This window comes from Asparagus officinalis, chromosome 7 (genome assembly GCF_001876935.1).
Source record: "Asparagus officinalis chromosome 7, Aspof.V1, whole genome shotgun sequence".
In the NCBI taxonomy this organism is placed as follows: domain Eukaryota; kingdom Viridiplantae; phylum Streptophyta; class Magnoliopsida; order Asparagales; family Asparagaceae; genus Asparagus; species Asparagus officinalis.
Window position 1 is genome coordinate 85,616,428 of NC_033800.1, and position 18,929 is coordinate 85,635,356.

Sequence of the window (18,929 nt, forward strand, 5' to 3'; positions counted from 1 at the left end):
TCTCAAAAGTTCAAATCTCTCGCCCACCAAGCCCTCCACTTTCTCCTCCAAAAATGCTCTTCATCGGAAAACCTCAAACAACTCCATGCCCAGCTCATCACCCATGGGCTCACCCAAGAAACCCTAACAATTGCAACCCTGATCGCCTTCACCTCCCTCTCTGACCTCTCCTACGCTCGCAGAGCCTTCAATCGCGTCGAAAAACCCAACAGGTTCATGTACAATACCCTAATCAGAGCCTATTCCTATACCAACAATAATTCAACTGAAGCCCTTGTCCTACATCATCGAATGATGGGCAATGGCATTTTGCCCAATAATTTCACATTCCCATTTGTTCTTAAGGTGTGTGCTAATGTCGCGGCTCTGAAGGAGACGAGATTGATTCATGGGTTGATTGTTAAAATCGGGTTCGAGTCTAACGTGTTTGTTATGAACGCGCTTCTTCATGCTTATTCAACAGGTGGGTCGGTTTGGTTCGCCAGCGCTGTGTTCGCTGAAATGCCTGAAAGAAGTGTTGTTTCCTGGAATTCCATGATTGATGGGTATTGTCGAATTGGTGACTCTGAGAAAGCTTATAGGTTGTTTGTGATGATGAGGGAGTTGGGTTTGAAGCCCGACGGGTTTGCTTTGGTTAGCATCCTTTCGCTCTCGTTACAATCGGGAAATTTAGGGTTTGGAAGATTTGTACATTGGTTTGTAACTGTCAACGGGATTGAATTCGATTTGATTCTTTGGAATGCTTTGTTGGACATGTATGGAAAATGTGGCGAGTTACGCATGGCTCGGCTGTGCTTTGATCGAATGCCTATGAAGAACGTGGTATCATGGACGTCCTTGGTTTGTGCTCATGCGAAGCATGGGCTTATCGATCTTGCCAGGGTTTGGTTCGATAGAATGCCTGAAAAGAGCATCGTTTCGTGGAATGCGATGATCTCTTGCTATATTCAACATGGACTTTGTCGACAAGGGCTAGAACTATACAGCCACATGCAAAATTTGAGGATAACCCCAGATGAGAATACACTGGTTAACGTTCTTTCCGCATGTTCCCAAACTGGCAATTTGGTCATCGGAGAGAAAACCCATGATTATATTCGTGGAAATATTGTGGATCCGAGTATCACCCTACGAAACTCCATAATCGACATGCATGCAAAATGTGGGCATGTAGATGTTGCGTTAAATAACTTTAGCACAATGAAGATAAAGAATTTGATATCTTGGAACATCATAATTGGGGCTTTAGCAATGCATGGTCGTGGACTTGATGCAGTTCAACTCTTCGAGTGCATGGTAGACGAGGGCTTCAATCCCGATCGGATCACATTTACCGGTTTGTTAAGTGGATGTAATCACGCTGGTTTGGTGGAATTTGGTCGATATTACTTCAAATCAATGCATCGAGTCTATAAAATTCCATATGAAATTGAACATTATGCTTGCATGGTCGATCTCCTAGGACGAGGAGGCCAATTCGATGAAGCAGTTGCGATGATTGTTAGTATGCCGATGAAGCCTGATGTTGTTATTTGGGGAGCTATGCTTGGGGCTTGTAGGATTCAGGGTAATATTGTGGTAGGGAAACAAGTAATGAAGCATGTTTTAGAATTGGAGACATATAATGGGGGTTTGTACGTTCTTCTCTCTAATATGTTTTATGAGAATCAGAGATGGGAGGATATGAAAAGGCTAAGGAAGCTCATGAAAGAGAGGGGGATAAGAAAGGGTAAAGGGAGAAGTTCGATTGAAATAAATGGTGATGTATATGAGTTCATGGTTGAAGATACGAGCCATGAGAATTCAAGTTATGTACACTCAACACTTGATGCATTAACAGATCATTTGATGTCCTTAGAATGGTTTTGTGATCTTTCAGTTACATCTTGGCAACTGGAGGAATGAGAGAAGGCATTGTCCTTCATTCTTTGTTCTCTACAAGTCAATATTTTGATGTAATGAATGTAACTACAGTTAAGAGAACAGAAAGAGCAATTTTATGCATAGGCCCCTCCTTAAATGTGATAATTGACTTTTGAACATTATTGATAAACCGCAGAGTTTCTGATATTTCTGATAAATATCATGTATCTGTATGACTATGAACAAATTAGGTTGACTTTACCCACAGGTCCTTAGTAGTTTATTCTTATAAAATTGGATACACTGCACAATTTGATTTGATCTCTTAAATTTATCAGAAATTGCTGGAAAGCAATTATTGACTTGATCTATGTATTTCTCCATGGTGTACAATGATTTATCAGAAATTTTAGCCTTCTGGATCCTGGTAACTATGATGCATATCCTTTCGCTAAGGAGGAATAAATTTGTGAAAACATGTTCTAGATAAATCATATAAGAACGTGATAACACCATCAATTACTGAAAGAAGCCAGAAACTATGAACTAAAAGTATACACTTTCCTTAAGAAAACTTTTTAGTTTATTTATCTCAGAGAACAACATAGGATAAGGTTAAGATAACTCTTAGCTAAATATAAATGCAGCAAGACTTATGGAAAAGTGGAAAGATTAAGAAATTATGACAACATCATTGAACCCACAAAACACACACACACACAAAAGAGATAACTTCGTCAAGTATCCAGTGTAATAGCTAAAAAGTTGTAAGCATAATGCTTTAGATTAAACTTGATATTATCTGCCTAAAATGTAAACAATAACTGCATAAGTTCAAAATAAGTGATGATTCAAATTCATTCTTCAAACTAGCTGTGGGCAAAAAAACATACACATCAGAAGCATGAACGTGATGATCGACGGCCTCCTCGAACAGAATACACTCGATTCAAACATAACTACATCCTTTACAAATTAACTATGAAACAATAGGATATGCACAATATAAGCCCCAAACAAACCAACAAATAGTAAATTTTATAATGTTTCCCCTATCAGAATAAAAATTAACATACAGATAAAAAAGAAAAGAAAAAGCAACAGGATAAAAATTACAAATTTAGGATTACCATCGACTTCGTTCTGCACGAGAAATCACACGCTTCATGACCCGCGTGCTTCCTTGTAACTCGACTCCACCCCATCTCATCATTAGAAACATTACACGCCGTTAAAAAATCCAATGCCTGACCAAAAACCCTAAACATATCCAACCCATAAATCCTCTCTCCGACCGCTACAAACGTCGCGTATTTATCCATCGGCGCATCTGGATGTCTTGACACTTCACTCCAATAATTTGCCACAGTATCGAGCTCAAAAAGCTTTCTTGCAACTTGCTCGTCTCCTTCTGACCAACAAACACAACACATGAAGAGACGATTTGTACAAGAAACGAGCTTTGGTCTGTATGGTCGGATACAGAGAGGAGGTTGAGATGTGTGGATTAAAACCCAAAAGCCTCTCTCGAGATCATAGCTCGCAATTTTGTTAGACACGAATGAATAAACATAAAACTTCCCATTACAAACAGCACCAGAGCTAACCGACCCGAGTTCTTCAGGTAATCCTGAAATCTCCGTCCAATTATCGGTTGCAGGATCATAGATTTCTCCTGAACGGAGAGGCTCAGAGAGTGATCCAACACCTCCAACAACAATCAAAGCGAATTTGGGTTGATTATTGACCTGTTGTACATCTACCTTGGATGGTTCTCTCCTGGTTTCTACTGAACTAGGGCTCTCATTGAAAGCATCCCTAAATTGTCGTCGAAGAGAGAATCTATGAGGGTCCTCGTATACCTCAGAAACCCCACAATTACGAGTCTTGAACTTGAGCCGATTTTGGCTTTGCCTGTTCTTTCTTTTTTGGAAAATACTACAATTAGAACTCATTTCAAAGACACCCAACACAGATTCGGATCTTGCCACCTTCATCGGAGAAATTTCATTCCATGTGTTTGTCAAAGGACTAAACATTAAAACCCCTTCATGCGTTCTTAAACCAGTGCGCCCGCCAACAATATAAACATCCATCCCAATGCTAGCAACTGAGTACAAAACCCTCTCCTCTAACAACTCATTTCGAATAACATACCAACAATCTTCACCAACATCCAAAGCAAAAACCTCCCCAAGATGGACACCTTTCCTCGTTAATCCAAACAAGAACAACCATGGATTGTTATAACCACATCTCGATCTCAGCCGCGCGAAATACGGTGAAATTATCATTTGATTCCACTTTCGGCACACGAGTCGTGATGATACAAGAGTTTTTAGGGGGAGCCTAACCAATATCCTCTCTATTACATCAGTGGGAAGTGAGATTTCGGGCTCTAAGGCCTTCGATTTCCTCGAATTTCTCTTCTCAATCGCCTTAGCCGGAAGGCAATCTTCGGAGATGCTTAATTTTCTCAAACTGTTTATGTCGATTTCTTCGCAAGAGCCTACTCTACTACACCCACCACCTTTAATGTAAAGGCTGAAGCAATTGGAAGAGGGTCTCTCTAGTGCCCTCTCTTCAATAAGAAAGCTACCAAGGTCGTCCCTTTTCCTATTTTTCTTGTTCTTTTTCTTCAAGTTTTGGCTAAAATTTCTCAGTAGCCTCTTAGACACACCCAAAGTTCCCATCTTTCTCCCGAGAGAAGCATCCGTTAGCGATAAAATTTCATTAAAATTTCTAGAATCTTTGATTGACGAGGATTTCCCGTTACTGCTCTGTGATCTCTTAGAAAAGCTCGAGCTTTCCATCTCAAAGCACTGGAATCCCAATAATTTCACCGAGTTTCACCTAAAGTCGGGAACTTTAGCGTAAATTCACAGATCTAGGCTCAAAAATTTTGTCGAAATAGGAAATAGGTATAGAGTTCGTACCGGTTGAGGGAGAATCCGACGCCGCTGATAAAGATTTGAGCTCCATTTCGGGAAACGATGAGGGTGTTGAGGGGAGGATTTGGGAGGAGAGACGAAGGAAATGGTGAGAGGAAAACTGTAGGGGATGGGGGCCGGTTTTGTTGTGATTATTTTGGGACCCGGAACGTGACTCGGTGCGGGTGCTGGTCAGTTTGGTGGGCGTTTTGTTTTCGGGTGCCGACAGAATTTCAGAGGTACGTTGATACGTCTCGGGGATTGTTAATTGGCTGTTGTTAAAGGAGGTTGACCGAAGTCTTCGGTAATTAACGGTACAAATGAATCCAATTTATTAGATTGGATACGAGCTTCTCTTACATTTCTATTCGTTTGCTAGTTAAAAAAAGTAAGGGGGGGATTTCTGATCAAAATCTTAGGGAAAATTGTGTCCAGGCCCCAAAATCGTGTCCTTGAGGTGGCCCAGCCCTACCAATTATTCCCCTTGGGCTGGCGCCCCAAAAATGCGTTATTCGTGTGGTCCAGCCCCTTTAGCCCTCTTTTATACGTATGCTCCGCGTATTTAGGCAAAAAGACCCGAAATGCCCTCGTCTCTCACTGGGAACTGGCTACAGGCAGCCATCAATGATCCCCGATCTCTCCCATCGCAGTTAAGGCGAAGAGACGACGAAAAGCGGGGGAAAAAAAGGCGGGTTCCCTCCATTACTGGTCCGCTTCAGCTCCTTATTAATGGGATATAAATTCGGGTAATTTTTTCTCTTATTCTCCCATTTATGAAATCAGGGTTTTTTCCCCTTTATCTGTCAACAACCGTTCTGAGCTTTAAATCCCCTCCATTACTCCTCATAACTGTGTTCATAACTCTCAACCACTCCCAATGGCCGCCGATGACTTGATTTGTATGGTGTCTTTAGGCGAGAAGGCCATATTTATGAAGCTCTGCTCGACAACACGGTTTTATGAACTGAAATTTGATGTGACTGAAAGAATGAAAGTACCTGAAGAAGCTTTATCCTTGGTATATAAATCTGAGAGGCACCCCAACTTGACTTTTTCGGTTGACAACGAAGATGACTTGAAGTGCATGTTGGAGTACAATCGAAATGTCGGTTGTACAGAGATTCACATGCTCGCTGTTGTTAATAGTGCTGTTAATAAAGAGTGTTCCAGTTCTGAAATAAACAAGAAAGTTATTGGTGGAATGTAAGTAATTAATGACTCTTTATAACATTTAGCTTTGTGTGACGTGAACATACTGATTTCATGCTTTAAGGCAAAGCCACATAACATTTTAAGTGTGTTTTAACTTCATCTTTTGGAATCCCGTTATGCGCTTTGAATCCCTTCAATTTAACAAATTAATTATCGTCATAACTGTCAACAACCCCCAACGGTTTCCAATTGCTCGACGTGCACGGTGTCGTGTGACGTTATTGCTATATTCTTCCTATCATGAAGTGCATGTTTGATGACAATATTTTCACTTGTTGTACGGAGATTCAGATTCAGATGCAAGTTTTTGATAACATAGAGTGTCCTACTTCTTAAAGGAAGTACAAAGTTATTACTGATTTATATGTAAACAATGAACTTTGGCTCAAATTGGGATTGTGTGATGTAAAAATTGTGATTTCAGGTTTCGATGCGCAGTAGAAAAACATAGTTATCATCTTCGAAATTTATACGTTAACTCTTCATCTTTCATGTTATTTTTTGACGATAGATGTTAATCTTCAATTGAACATGTTAACTTTCATGTGAGCATGTTAACTTTCAGCGTAACGAGTACTATGTAAATTGTCTGTTAAATTCCACTGCTCTTTAATTAATTTATACGAAAATGGTTAGTTTTAAACATTATAAGATAGTTTTATACTCTAGTGTAAAGTTTATATCACTGGCTGATTAATTTTTGCAACAATGATGCCTCTTTGAATGAAGAATATTGTCATCCCCCTTCTGGCGGAAATACTTCCAATTCAGAGAGAATCCCAAATGATTACCCGTCTGGTGAGATTGTAATGAGAGCTGATGATATTATCAGTAAAACTTACAACATTCCAGACTGTTGGCACACAACATTAACTGAAAAGGGCCAACAATTTGTAACTGTTAATGATTTGAGACTAGCGTTGCAATACTATTCCATGGCGAAAAGGTTTGACTACGACTTTGTAAAGAATAAACCTAAACGTATCTGAGTTATTTGTCGATATAAGGAGACGTATGGATGCCATTAGATGCTGTTTGCATCCCCTGTAAAAAATGAAAAAAGAATTGAAATCAAAAGGTTTGTGAATGAACATAGTTGCGGACAACATACTAACTTGTCAGGACAATCATGGGCATCTCGTATATTCGTAGCAGAATAATTACAACCTGTCTTAAAGGTTCGACCTGAAATCCGCCCAAAGGATGTGCAAAAGGAGTTCCTCACTCGATATGGATTGAGACTTGAATACAGTAAGATATGGTGGGGCAAAGAAAGAGCGCAAGAGGCTATGTACGGTGATAGTTATGAGTCTTACGATCAATTAAGATGGTAAATTTTATAGTTATCTGTTTAAATGTATAAATTTATCGTGCAATATATTTCCTTAGATGTTTCCATATTTATAGTATTTTCATAAATTTATATTTCAGCTGTCACAGTGGACTGTTATGTTTCATGGAAAATTGTCAGCTCTTACATGTTAATATACATTACCCTTATGTTCTAATGTATTACATTTATGTGTAATGTGGTCACACTGTTGTACAGGTATGAGCAAAAAGTGAAGAAAACAAATCCAGGAAGCTACATTTGCATTGACCAGAATGAAGGAAGGTTCAAAAGACTGTTTATATGTTATGCTGCTTGCATCGTTGGTTTTTTAAATAGGTGTAGACCTCTATTATTTTTGGATGGAACCTTCTTGAAAGATAGATACAAAGGCCTACTCCTGAGCGCTGTAGCATATGATGGAGACCAAGAGATATTTCCACTTGCGTATTGCATATGTGATCAGGAAAACGTTGATAATTGGAGATGGTTCCTGCAATGCTTGTGGTCTATACTGTACGAAAGGCCAGACCCATACAATCCTCCCCATCAATTGGTTATTATTTCTGATGCCGACAAGGGAATCCAAGAAGCGGTGAGAGAATATTTTCCTGAAGCAATTCACTCAAGATGTGTTCTGCACCTGGTTGAAAATTTTAGATCTAAGCTAAAGGCTTTGGGATTGAAGGCAAAGGACACACATGTTTTGGGGAATTTGCTCCAATCAGCTTGCTATAAATATACTATTGCAGAAATGGAATGACTACATGAAGGATATATATGAGATGTCTCCAGCTGCATATGAGATTGTAATTAACTACTCGCCAGAGCATTGGGTGAATGCCTTCTTCCCTGGCATTAGGTACTGCCCTCAAGCATTTCTAGTGAATATCCCCTTTTGCAGCTTAACTATCGGTGATATATGTTATCGTTTATCACTATATGTTAACTTTCATGTTATTATGTTAACTTTTCCTACTAAACGGAAAGTTTGGTGGTTACGTGTTAATCTTATTATATATTGGATGATGAATGAGACTTTGTTTTATTTTGATGTTTGCAGATATGGTCATGTAACCTCTAACGTTGCAGAATCCTTTAACAGCTGGATACGTGAAGCTTGAATGTTGCGTATCCTGCAAATGGTGGAGCATATCCGCAAGCAAATTATGACTCGCATGAACAAGAGACGCATAATGGCTGAAAAGTGGACAAGCTATCTTTGTTCTAAAGCTGAGCAGATTGTTAGAGAACATATGGAAAGAGGATCTACGTTAGAGATTAAGCAATCTAGAGATGATATATTCAAAGTGCAATCACAGAGAACCACTCACGTTGACTTGGGGAAGAGGACACGCACTTGCCGTGCTTGAGACGTAACTCGTATTCCTTGTGTGCATGCTTGTGCAGTCATTATTTATATGAAAAGAGAGGTATATCAGTATTGTGACTGGTTCATGTTCGTAGAGGTGTTTAAGAAGAGCTACGATGAAATATTATATCCCATACCTGATTATGAGATGCGTAGTGTGCCCAGGGATAAAATCCAGATTTTGCCACCAATTACCATGAAGAGGAGGGGAAGAAATAGAACAAGACGCATAAACAACAGAACCATCTTGAAACGTCCTGTCAAATGTGGTCGATGCAAGAGGGAAGGGCACAACCGAGCAACTTGTAACGAGCCCATCCATGATTAGTGTGCCATGCTTATGAAGAGGAGGAATGGCGCTAGAGAAATATAAGTTGTATTTAAGTTTCCATTATACTAATGGGAGATTTTTGTGCTCTGCTGCCAGACAGCAGAAGGTTTTGAATTTTGTACTTAAACATGTTAACATATAACTATGTCTATACTACTACTACTTTTAGCTGAATTTGTTATCATAAAGGCCCACTGTTTGAGGTTAAATTGCTGTCAGCTCTCAAATCTACGTGACTGTTCAACGGCTAGTTGGTTTACTGTTCCAACAGACATATTCCAACGGATAGCTACTTGTTCCATTTGCTTTATATAATGTTATGCAAGGCTCAAGTAAAATCATATCTCTTGTTCCCTCCCTCCCTTTATAGCTCATTTAGAGACTAAGATGAAGACCAAGGATGGCTCTCAATCAGTAGAAGAGCCATCTTGTTTCTGCAAGCTTCCAACCCCCCTCAAGTAGTGCAAAAATGGGAGCAACAAAGGTAGATACTTCTGGGGATGTGCAAAGTTCCCAAATAGGCAATGCAAGTTTTTTGCTTGGGCTCACAATGTCAATGCAATGAAGGAGAACGTGGCTATTCACCAAGAAGCACCCGCTGAAGATGAGATAGCAGCCAAGGTAAAATATTTAAAGAAAGCATTGAAGCAGTCTAAGCGTGAAGTTGGAAAATGGAAAACTTGTTCGTGCTTTCTATGTTGTTTTTGTGTTGTTCTAATTTGCTTAAACATTGTGATATGCAAGCTGAAAATGAACTGATATATGTGCAGTTCATAGCGGAACACTGAATCGTCTAAAAATCGCTCTTCGTTTTGTTAGTTTATTGGCTATCGATTTGTAAAATTTTCCCTGAATTGGTTAGCTTTCAGAGCTGTTTGATCTAAACCAAAGTGGGTAGCTGAGCGGTTGACATGTTAAATTTTGTACAATTTGGTTTAGAGCGACAGGTTAAACTTCCAGTATAACTGGTTAACTATTTTTGGCGCTGGTTAACCTCCAGCGAAGCTGGTTAACGTTTACTGAATCTGGTTAATTTTTTCTGAAATTGGTTAACTTTTGCCAACACTGGTTAACTTTTGTTGTAACTGGTTAACTTTTGCTGAAAGTGGTTAACTTTTGTCCAATCTAGTTAACCTCCTCCATAAATTGACTAGCTTACAGTAAAATTAAAGAGTGCATGTCAAGCAGGTAGTATCAGACATATCCATAACAATCCGTTTCAATTACATCATAATGTTAGAATCGTCTTTCACCCACCATGTGCTTCAATCTCCGCTTGATGTCTCTGTTCCCATCCTTCCTCAAGAAGTTTGGCTGCAAGCCTAGCACGCAAGACGGCCGAGTTATCTCCGGGATTACTTACCTGAATTGCATCAATCTCATTGATTATAGCCTTCATGTATAAGGGAATGAAAAGCCCACAATCAAAACTGCAATGCGGAGATGCAATAACAGTTCTGTTAGATATGTGTTGTGGGATGCAATAGAATTAAATTCAAGTTTGTAAATTACTAACATTCCAGATTGTTGCTCGCAAGGGACGCCCTCATATCTAAACTTCCTCCAAACATTGTCTGGATCAAAACCAGCCTTCATATGGTCCATGAAGCCAATTACTTTATTCACCGGTTCAATATATGCATCGTGGGTAGCTGAGCTGTAATGCTTGACAACGTCCTCATCCAACCTGACTTCAGCAAGATGCCAATGGTCCTGATGCACAAGCGGGATAAGGAGTACACTCTTCCTCGCAGCAATATGCTTTTGTATAAATGAAGTATATATGTGTGGAAAATCAGGAGTGTTTGCATAAAGGCTGTGCTGTATAATCCAAGTATAATGGAATGTTATGCCGGGAGTAAACACGTGTTAAAGAATCATAGTATCGTAAAGTAGATAGCTTACGCAGAAGAAGACTGATACAATCCTATACTTATGGCTCAGGGGAACTGTTTCTGGCCTATCCAGCTATGAGCTTATTCTATCGATCAAAGCTTCCATCACCTGAAAATGGAACATGCATAAGACACACATTAGATTGCATAACAACCCTATCAAATTGTGAGGAAAAATTGCATAAGTGAGGCAATTAAACTTGCATGGTCGTTAATACGCCCCCCTCGTAGTAGGTTGAGAAGCTCCATAGAATCAATACTACTGTTTGACGTATTTAAAACAATACATGACCTGATATATGACAGAAAGATACAAAGATTAACATAAATGGTAAAACGTTAGCCTGATTCTGGAAAATTTAACATATAACAATGAACAATAACATGTTATGGCATAAGTTAACATCAATGAGCATAAGTTAACATGTTTCTTTTAACATGAACATGCATATAGAAACCAGAGTTCGCATGGATTGAACTTACTGATGAGCTTTCTGATTGCAAAACTCTGAGACCTATCTGTTCTCCTCTAGAGTAAGCTTTGCCGCTACATGATGGGGTATTCTAAAGTTGTGAACAAATGTTCCTTTGCTATCTACCAGGCGTATGCTAAAATCATCAACAAAAGGAATCCCCTCGTTCAGCAACTTTAACAGAGCCTCCTCATTCTTCTTGATTTTTTTGGTTTTTTGAAAATCCCACGTGCATTCACTAGGCTTGCAGTAGTACCTGATTTTTTCCCTATCATCCTCCTTGTGATGCAAAATTGTAATTAATTCTGGTTGGGCTATCTTCTTCTTTTCCTTAGTGAAAGGGGTTCAGACTAGCTGAGAACGAGTCCTGATTCTAGTACTTGGTCCCCTTGTTCCTTTCGAAACAACTTTCTTCGACCTCTTTCGATAAACTTGTAATGAGTCCTTCTCCCCCATACCCATCTCCGACACTTTCTCCGCACTGACCTTCTCTTCTTCCTTCTCTTCCTCAAACATCTGCGCTAGCTCTTCCTCTTTCTCATGTACTTTCATCTCCTGCTCTCTAACTTCCACTTCAAAGTACTCCTCTCTAACTTCCACTTTCTCAGATGCCGCTGAATCCACAAGTTTATTCTCCTGCTCTCTATCTTCCTGTTTAAATAGTACTTGCTCTCTATCCTCCTCTCTATTCTCTTGCTCTCTATCTCCCTCACTCAGTGCTTGCTCTCTATCTATCCTCCTCTCTATTCTCTTGCTCTCTATCTCCCTCACTCAGTGCTTGCTCTCTATCTTCCTCTTTCTCGTCCTCTTTATCTTCCTCTTTCTCCTCATGCTCTCTGTCTTCCATCTCTTCCTCTTTATATTCCCCTCCAGTCTCTTCATCCTCGTCTTGGCCAGCACTGTCTACCTCCTGCTCAGCTTGTGCTACACCCTCCGCAATATGCGAGGCCTACTTACCAATAATGCACACATCGTCATAATCGAAATAATCGACATCGTCACCCTTGCCAATGCTGTCAACACTTCTTTTCCTCTTCACATGTGCAGCCCTTGTATGCCTGTCACTCTTGGACATAATCTCCTCCACACTTTTCTTCAGGTCCTGGGGATCAATCAGGTCAGCAGTTCCTTCGTAAAACTCCAATTTCCCTTTCAGCCTATGTATCTCCTTAGAACAAGCATCCCATTGAAGGCGCTTACTACACTTTGTGGCATGGAGCAATTTCCAGTTTAATTTGTCTGTATTCCTCCAGAATTGAATTTGCTAATCAAGGCTCAACTTCTCTATTTCATCTTCTTTGTCAAGCGCGTTCTTGATATGCTGGGAGACAATCTGCTCTATTTCATCTTCTTTGTCAAGCGCGTTCTTGATATGCTGGGAGACAATCTGGAAAAATAACCAGTAAGTTACAAAATTCAACCATCATAAATATGCTAGCAAATCAGTAAAAGATGATTGACGCTTACGTATCCTACGGATGAGCTATTTGTCTGCCCTTCACCCTCGCTTGCTTCTCATCCTTTACGTTTTGTTTCTTCTCCTTCACTCTCGGCAATGAAACCACCATAGCTTTACTCTTATCTGATACAGCAGGGATCCTTTTCTTCCCAAGGCGAGCGCTACTAATATTCTTCCCGCTGGGCTCCCTTTGAGGGTATTTCCCCCCCGCTGGAAAACTCGTTGAATCAGGTTTATCCTTAATCTTAATGGTTGCTTTTTCTGCCTTGGAGACAATTGTCTCCCTCCTCATCGATCCAGCCGTCCCTCCGACCCTTACCCAGTTGGTCAACGACGACTTCCATCTGATGTTTAGGGCAGGTTTTCTAATGCCTGTCATCTCGTAGAACCATAGTTGTCAAAATAGAGGCAATAATTATTTATCATTAATTCCCTGCACATCAAAACTCCTTGTGCAACTTCATTTCTTTGTAGCTAACTTTCACTATAATAAGTTAACTTTTATCAGTACTGGTTATATTTCACTTAAACATGTTAACTTTAAGGTCTCCATGTTAACTTTTAATTTAACATGTTAATTTTCACCGACACTGGTTAACATTCAAAATTGCATAAGTTACATTATCTAATATCGGTAGCCAAAACTCTTTAAATATAAAACAAATGTTAAACCACATATGAACATGCAACTTACAGGGATGAGCGGCATGCATCCAGGTACGTACGTAACCCCTAGCTTCCTCAACCCTTCAACAGCAATGTGAATGCCTCTCTTTGTCTCATCAAAAATAAATTTACCCCACGCAATGTTCTTCACTCTCTCAATACTATCTACATATTGAAACAACAATCTTGGAATGCCTTGCGAGCTATTCGGGCACCAAATCATTGAACACTGGTACAATATCTGAAGAAGAACAAAATCCTCAACGTCCTTATCGTCACTTGACTCAACAAGTGTTTTTAGTAACTCTTCAACATATTTCCTCATGCTACCAGGTTCTTTTGTAGCCCTGGCCTTTGCCTTCTCCTTGTCCTTCAACATTTCTTTCTTATCTTCAAAGTACTCCCTCCAAAGCCGGTTATGAGGGTCTCTATTCCCATAGATCAACTCCCCATCAATAGGAAAGCCCGTGTGAGTTTGCACCCACTCTTCATCAAATTTGACTAAAATTAGAGACCCTATTCGAGGATCGGGAAAAGAGAATTCATCAGTTTCGGCATCATAGTGACTGAGCACATGCTCCAGTGCACGTCGATCTCGTACAGGAGGTCCGAAGAACACATAGTGTTCAAAGTTAGTGCCCTTTAAGGAATCCCAATGCCAATTCTTCATTTTTGAATGAAGTTTATGCATGAATATACAATACGATCCAAAACGTGTACTAGGCCTGATATCACCTACAACATCACGTTTACTGCATAAACAACAAGACGTTGATTTGGATTAGGAGACAGTTAACAATACAGCCATTAACTTATTAAAAGTTAATATTTATTAACATGAATAGCTAATAGTTCAGCCATTAACTTATTAAAAGTTAATATTTATTAACATGAATAGCTAATAGTTGACACCTAAGGGCAAACATCCACACCAAACGAGAATTATTGACATGCAGAGCCACTAACTAACAACTACGTGAATTATTGGCATGCATTTCTTCCGAACACTTATATTTCCTATTGCACAGATCATACTCCAAAAGTAAGGATCTACACAACACTAACCAGTTTCTGACTAATATTTTCGCATAAACAGAACCCATAGACCTCATTTAAATTCAAATCACACAATTAAATTAATTAAATTCAAAGTAGGGAAATTGATTGGGAACTTACTTCTTCTTTGAAGTGAACTCTTCTTTCGGCGAGCGTCTCCTCTTCCGATTGATTGGGAACTTACTTCTTCTTTGAAGTGAACTCTTCTTTCGGCGAGCGTCTCCTCTTCCGCTCTCACTTTTCTAGCCCCTTTTTCATGCTCAATAGGGTTTCCGTCGCCTCATTACTCTCCTCGTCGGAGGAGGATGTCGGAGGAGAACCACCGGCCGGAGGTATGACGGCGTCGGCGGAGGCTGAGGCGACCAATTTTGGGGTGACGATGCCCTGCCGTTTGGGTGTTGACTCCTTTCCCGTTCTCTTCCTCAAGCTTCTGGCCTGTTTTTCTTAACTTTTTTTTAGCCATTTTCCTTTTTTGTTTTCCTGGGAGACTGAGGGAATTTGGGTTTTAAAAATGGGTTCTCGAGATGAGAAGATGTTTGGTTTGAGGAGAGCGAAGAAGAAGAAGAGAGAAGCCAGGCCGGTTTTGGGGGGAAACTGCAAGGGCAGTTTTGGGATTTCGGTTTTTTCCGCTCTCAGTTCGGTCTGGGAAACGTAAAAGGGGCTGAAACACAAGAGTGTTGGGTATTGCATTTAAAATTTTAGGGCCTAGACACAATTTTCCCAAAATCTTATAAAGCTCTTTTTCCTCTTTTAACTTTTAAATAAGAACTCGGACTGGAGGAAAATCTTTAGGCTATGTTTGGGAACTTTGATTTGGATTTGGGAAGTTAAATTAAAATTTTTAAGGTGTTAGTCACATAAAACTAAAACTAGAATAAAATTTTACAGTGTTAGTCAAGTAGAACTCTAACAAAACTAGAATTGAGATAATGATACAAAATTATCCTACTTTTTTTATTTTTCTATACAAAATGAGAGTTCTAGTCTTTCAAATTATTCCAAGTTTTAGCTTGGAACTATGTGGTAAAAAACTAGAACTCATATTTATTTTGTTATTAGCTTGGAACTATGTGGTAAAAAACTAGAACTCATATTTATTTTGTTATTTTTTATTTTTTATATTTCTTTTTTTCTTTACTTCTTTCCTATTATGGTATATTTATTTTGTTATTTTTTATTTTTTATATTTCTTTTTTTCTTTACTTCTTTCCTATTATGGTTATCATCATTATTAGACCATCATTATAATAATAATTATTAATATCATATAGTCTAACCAAAATTTATTTAATAGTAAAGAACATTCTTGTAAGCAATTATCAATCAATAATAGTAAGTTTAAAATACATAAATAGCATTTATATCTTTAAAATGCATAAATATATATTTCATGATTATAAAAATTTATCCCATGTTATTTTATCAAAATATTCCGCTTCACAAAATTATTCCTATTTATCCCACTAAAATATCCCACTAGCAAAAAAATATTCCACTTTAACAATTATCCCATTTTGCATGAAAAAGTCCAAATTGACTAACACCCCCTTAGGCTATGTTTGGGAACTTTGATTTGGATTTGGGAAGTTGATTTAAAATCAATGGATTTTAAATTTAGGATTTGAAATCCATGATTTAAGAAATCATTTGTTTGGATATCTTTATTAAATGAAAGGATTTGAAATCTTTAATTTCAAAATCTAATGTCTGGATACTTTATTATACATGAATTTGAATTTAAAATTAATAAAAATGTATTCTCTTAACCTATCTTGTTTACATCAAATGCAATGGAGATGTATAAAATAGTAACCAAAAAAACAAATTTAGGTAATTTTGGTGATGATAGCTACATTTGCTAAGTTTTCAAATTCATTGCTCACCATAACTTGCAAGAGTTTCAACAAAATAAAACTAAAGAAAACTCTACAAACATATCAAGTATCTTACAAAAAACATCTAAATAATACATTCCCATTGCATATTTCACAGATATCCAGACTAGAAAACACTTGAGGCTTGTTTCATATTTCATACATATTCAAAGTGAGAATAAGTTGATATCAGAGCAAATAAGTAACAATTCCATTATCTTCTCAAATGCAGGTACAACTGACAATTACATAGTCAATTTGGTCTTTGATATACCAAGAGAAATGTTAATAAGAAAAAATACAAAGAGTTACAAACTGAATAGCATGTGAGAAGAGAAGTATCCTTGATGTAAAGAAATTGCAACTGAGGATTCAAAAGTGCTCGTATCATAAACCCTATCCGCAACAACAAAAGAGTAATTCATATGTCATCACGATATGAGCCCAAAACCTGCAAAGAAAATGAGCAGATCAATGATTTTTTTAATCAAGCTAACAAGCTAACAAATTAAACAAAAATATCAGATAAGTGAGACTGAATAAGATAAGCATAAAACCATATGGAGACCTGTGAGAGTATTGGGAAATCAATACACTAGATGATACACAACCTAATAACAAACATGAGAACTACATTTGTGCACACTTTACAACTCAGCCTAACATCATACATGAGACTTAGTCACTCAAATCTGTCTAGCATCATACATAACATCATACATGAGACTTAGTCACTCAAATCTGTCTAGCATCATACATGAACCAAAGGAAGAGCATAAACTGAAGGAAATGCAAGCCCCCAAAAATTAATCTGTCTAGCATCATACATGAACCAAAGGAAGAGCATAAACTGAAGGAAATGCAAGCCCCCAAAAATTCCAACAAATGTACAGTTATACATACAGCCATAAAACGTACATGACCATTCAACAAATATTTAGTAGTGCTATGTTCATTTCCATCATTCAGTGCCCATAACTAAACACAAAATACTCTTTCATAAATGCATATTTAAAACAAATAACTACTTCAAGTCCATAATTACCACCTAGAGAAAAAACACATGTAATATAAAAAAGAAAAAGATTAAGAAAACAAAAAAGGTAAGATATCAGCAAATACAAGTAATTTCTAACCGTTAAAAGATGGGGATAAAAGAAAAAGAAAACAGCGTATTGTGTGAATAAGATAATATCCATCAGCAAACAGGCACAAGATTAGGGTAAACAGATGATGGCTTAATACATTAGTGTAACAATGCAAATTGGGTTTCTGGTCTCGTTCTAGTACTAGATAAGCTGAAGTGAACACCACAAAGCTCAACCAATTAATACGTCATGGGCTTATTTTACATCTTTAGGGCATGACATTAGATAGTAACAAGATGAAGATCCTGGCCCTAGTCTTTCTCCACACCGACTTATTTCATTGTTTAGGCCCACTGCTAAATAAAATATTCGAACAAAAAGGCTCCAGTGACATAGAAAGATTTTACATGTTGTTCTATTTTGATGGATGGGCTATTACACAAAAAGGCATAATCAAGTATACAGTAAATAAAAAGAACAAAAGTCTTAATAAAATGAAACAATTGTACCTTTGAGATGAGACAAGCACTCCTTGCTTGAATTAGCTAAGAATCCATCAAAATCACCAAACCCTAACCCTAATGCATTCATAATGAATTCATCAAAAATTAGAAATACTCGGTTAAAAATATTGTTCAAATAACATCGAGATGAAGAAAAATAGTCCTACCTGAAAACTAGAAACTACTCCTTAAGAATAAAGAGAATAAAATCTCTTTTTTCATTATCAGGAAGTGACTTCAACAAATAAAACTTATCTGGGTTGCTATCCATTATCTTCTCAAATGCATTGAACACTTAAATGCGACTTAAGTTTGGTATTTTTGAGACCACTTGATGAATCTCCTCTCCGATTGGTGGTTTCTTACTACTTCCTTCTTTCTCTCATAAAAATACTCACTCATAGAAACTGCCATCACTGCAAGTGAATCAACCATTTTATCCCACTTCTTTTGTTTCTTTAAGCCTATCTCACCACTAGTTGATGCTCTAGGAAGATGTTTCCTTGAAGAGCTTCCACCTTCATTTGTTTCAGATTGTGCCTTAAATTCCTCATGTTGCATTGCATTAGCAGCCTCTTCAAAGGTTTCTGCACCTTCACCATTGGCTCTATCTTTTGCACATAACATTATCCTAATTTTTAATCAAACGATTCTGGTAGCCTTTTGCATCTGGATTAGCCTGCAATATAAGAACATTCACAAATATTTTTAGATATACGCAACAAACTAATAATTCAAATTAATAAGTATAAAGTACAATATTACTGAAACATAGTCGCTCCATACATTTTGCTCACTAGCGGGTATAATCACCATTTTCTTCTCATCATCACACCACGTCAAACCACTTTTATTTTTAATGTCATAGATAACATTA

At 38.0% G+C, this 18,929-nt stretch overlaps 2 protein-coding genes across 2 annotated transcripts; one reads left to right on the top strand and one right to left on the bottom strand.

Moving 5' to 3' along the window:
• On the top strand, window positions 4–2,032 carry LOC109847462 (pentatricopeptide repeat-containing protein At2g22410, mitochondrial-like; the record flags this gene model as incomplete). Its single annotated transcript, XM_020416692.1, has 1 exon — window positions 4–2,032. A coding segment is annotated over one exon (1,902 nt), but the record flags the coding sequence as incomplete, so codon positions are not given.
• LOC109849629 (F-box/kelch-repeat protein At5g42350-like) lies at window positions 2,883–4,939 on the bottom strand. Its single transcript, XM_020419483.1, has 2 exons — window positions 4,800–4,939; window positions 2,883–4,716 (listed from the first exon to the last, which is right to left on the bottom strand). The coding sequence occupies exon 2, from the start codon at window positions 4,674–4,676 to the stop codon at window positions 2,976–2,978; it is 1,701 nt and encodes a 566-aa protein (XP_020275072.1). The 5' UTR covers window positions 4,677–4,716; window positions 4,800–4,939; the 3' UTR covers window positions 2,883–2,975.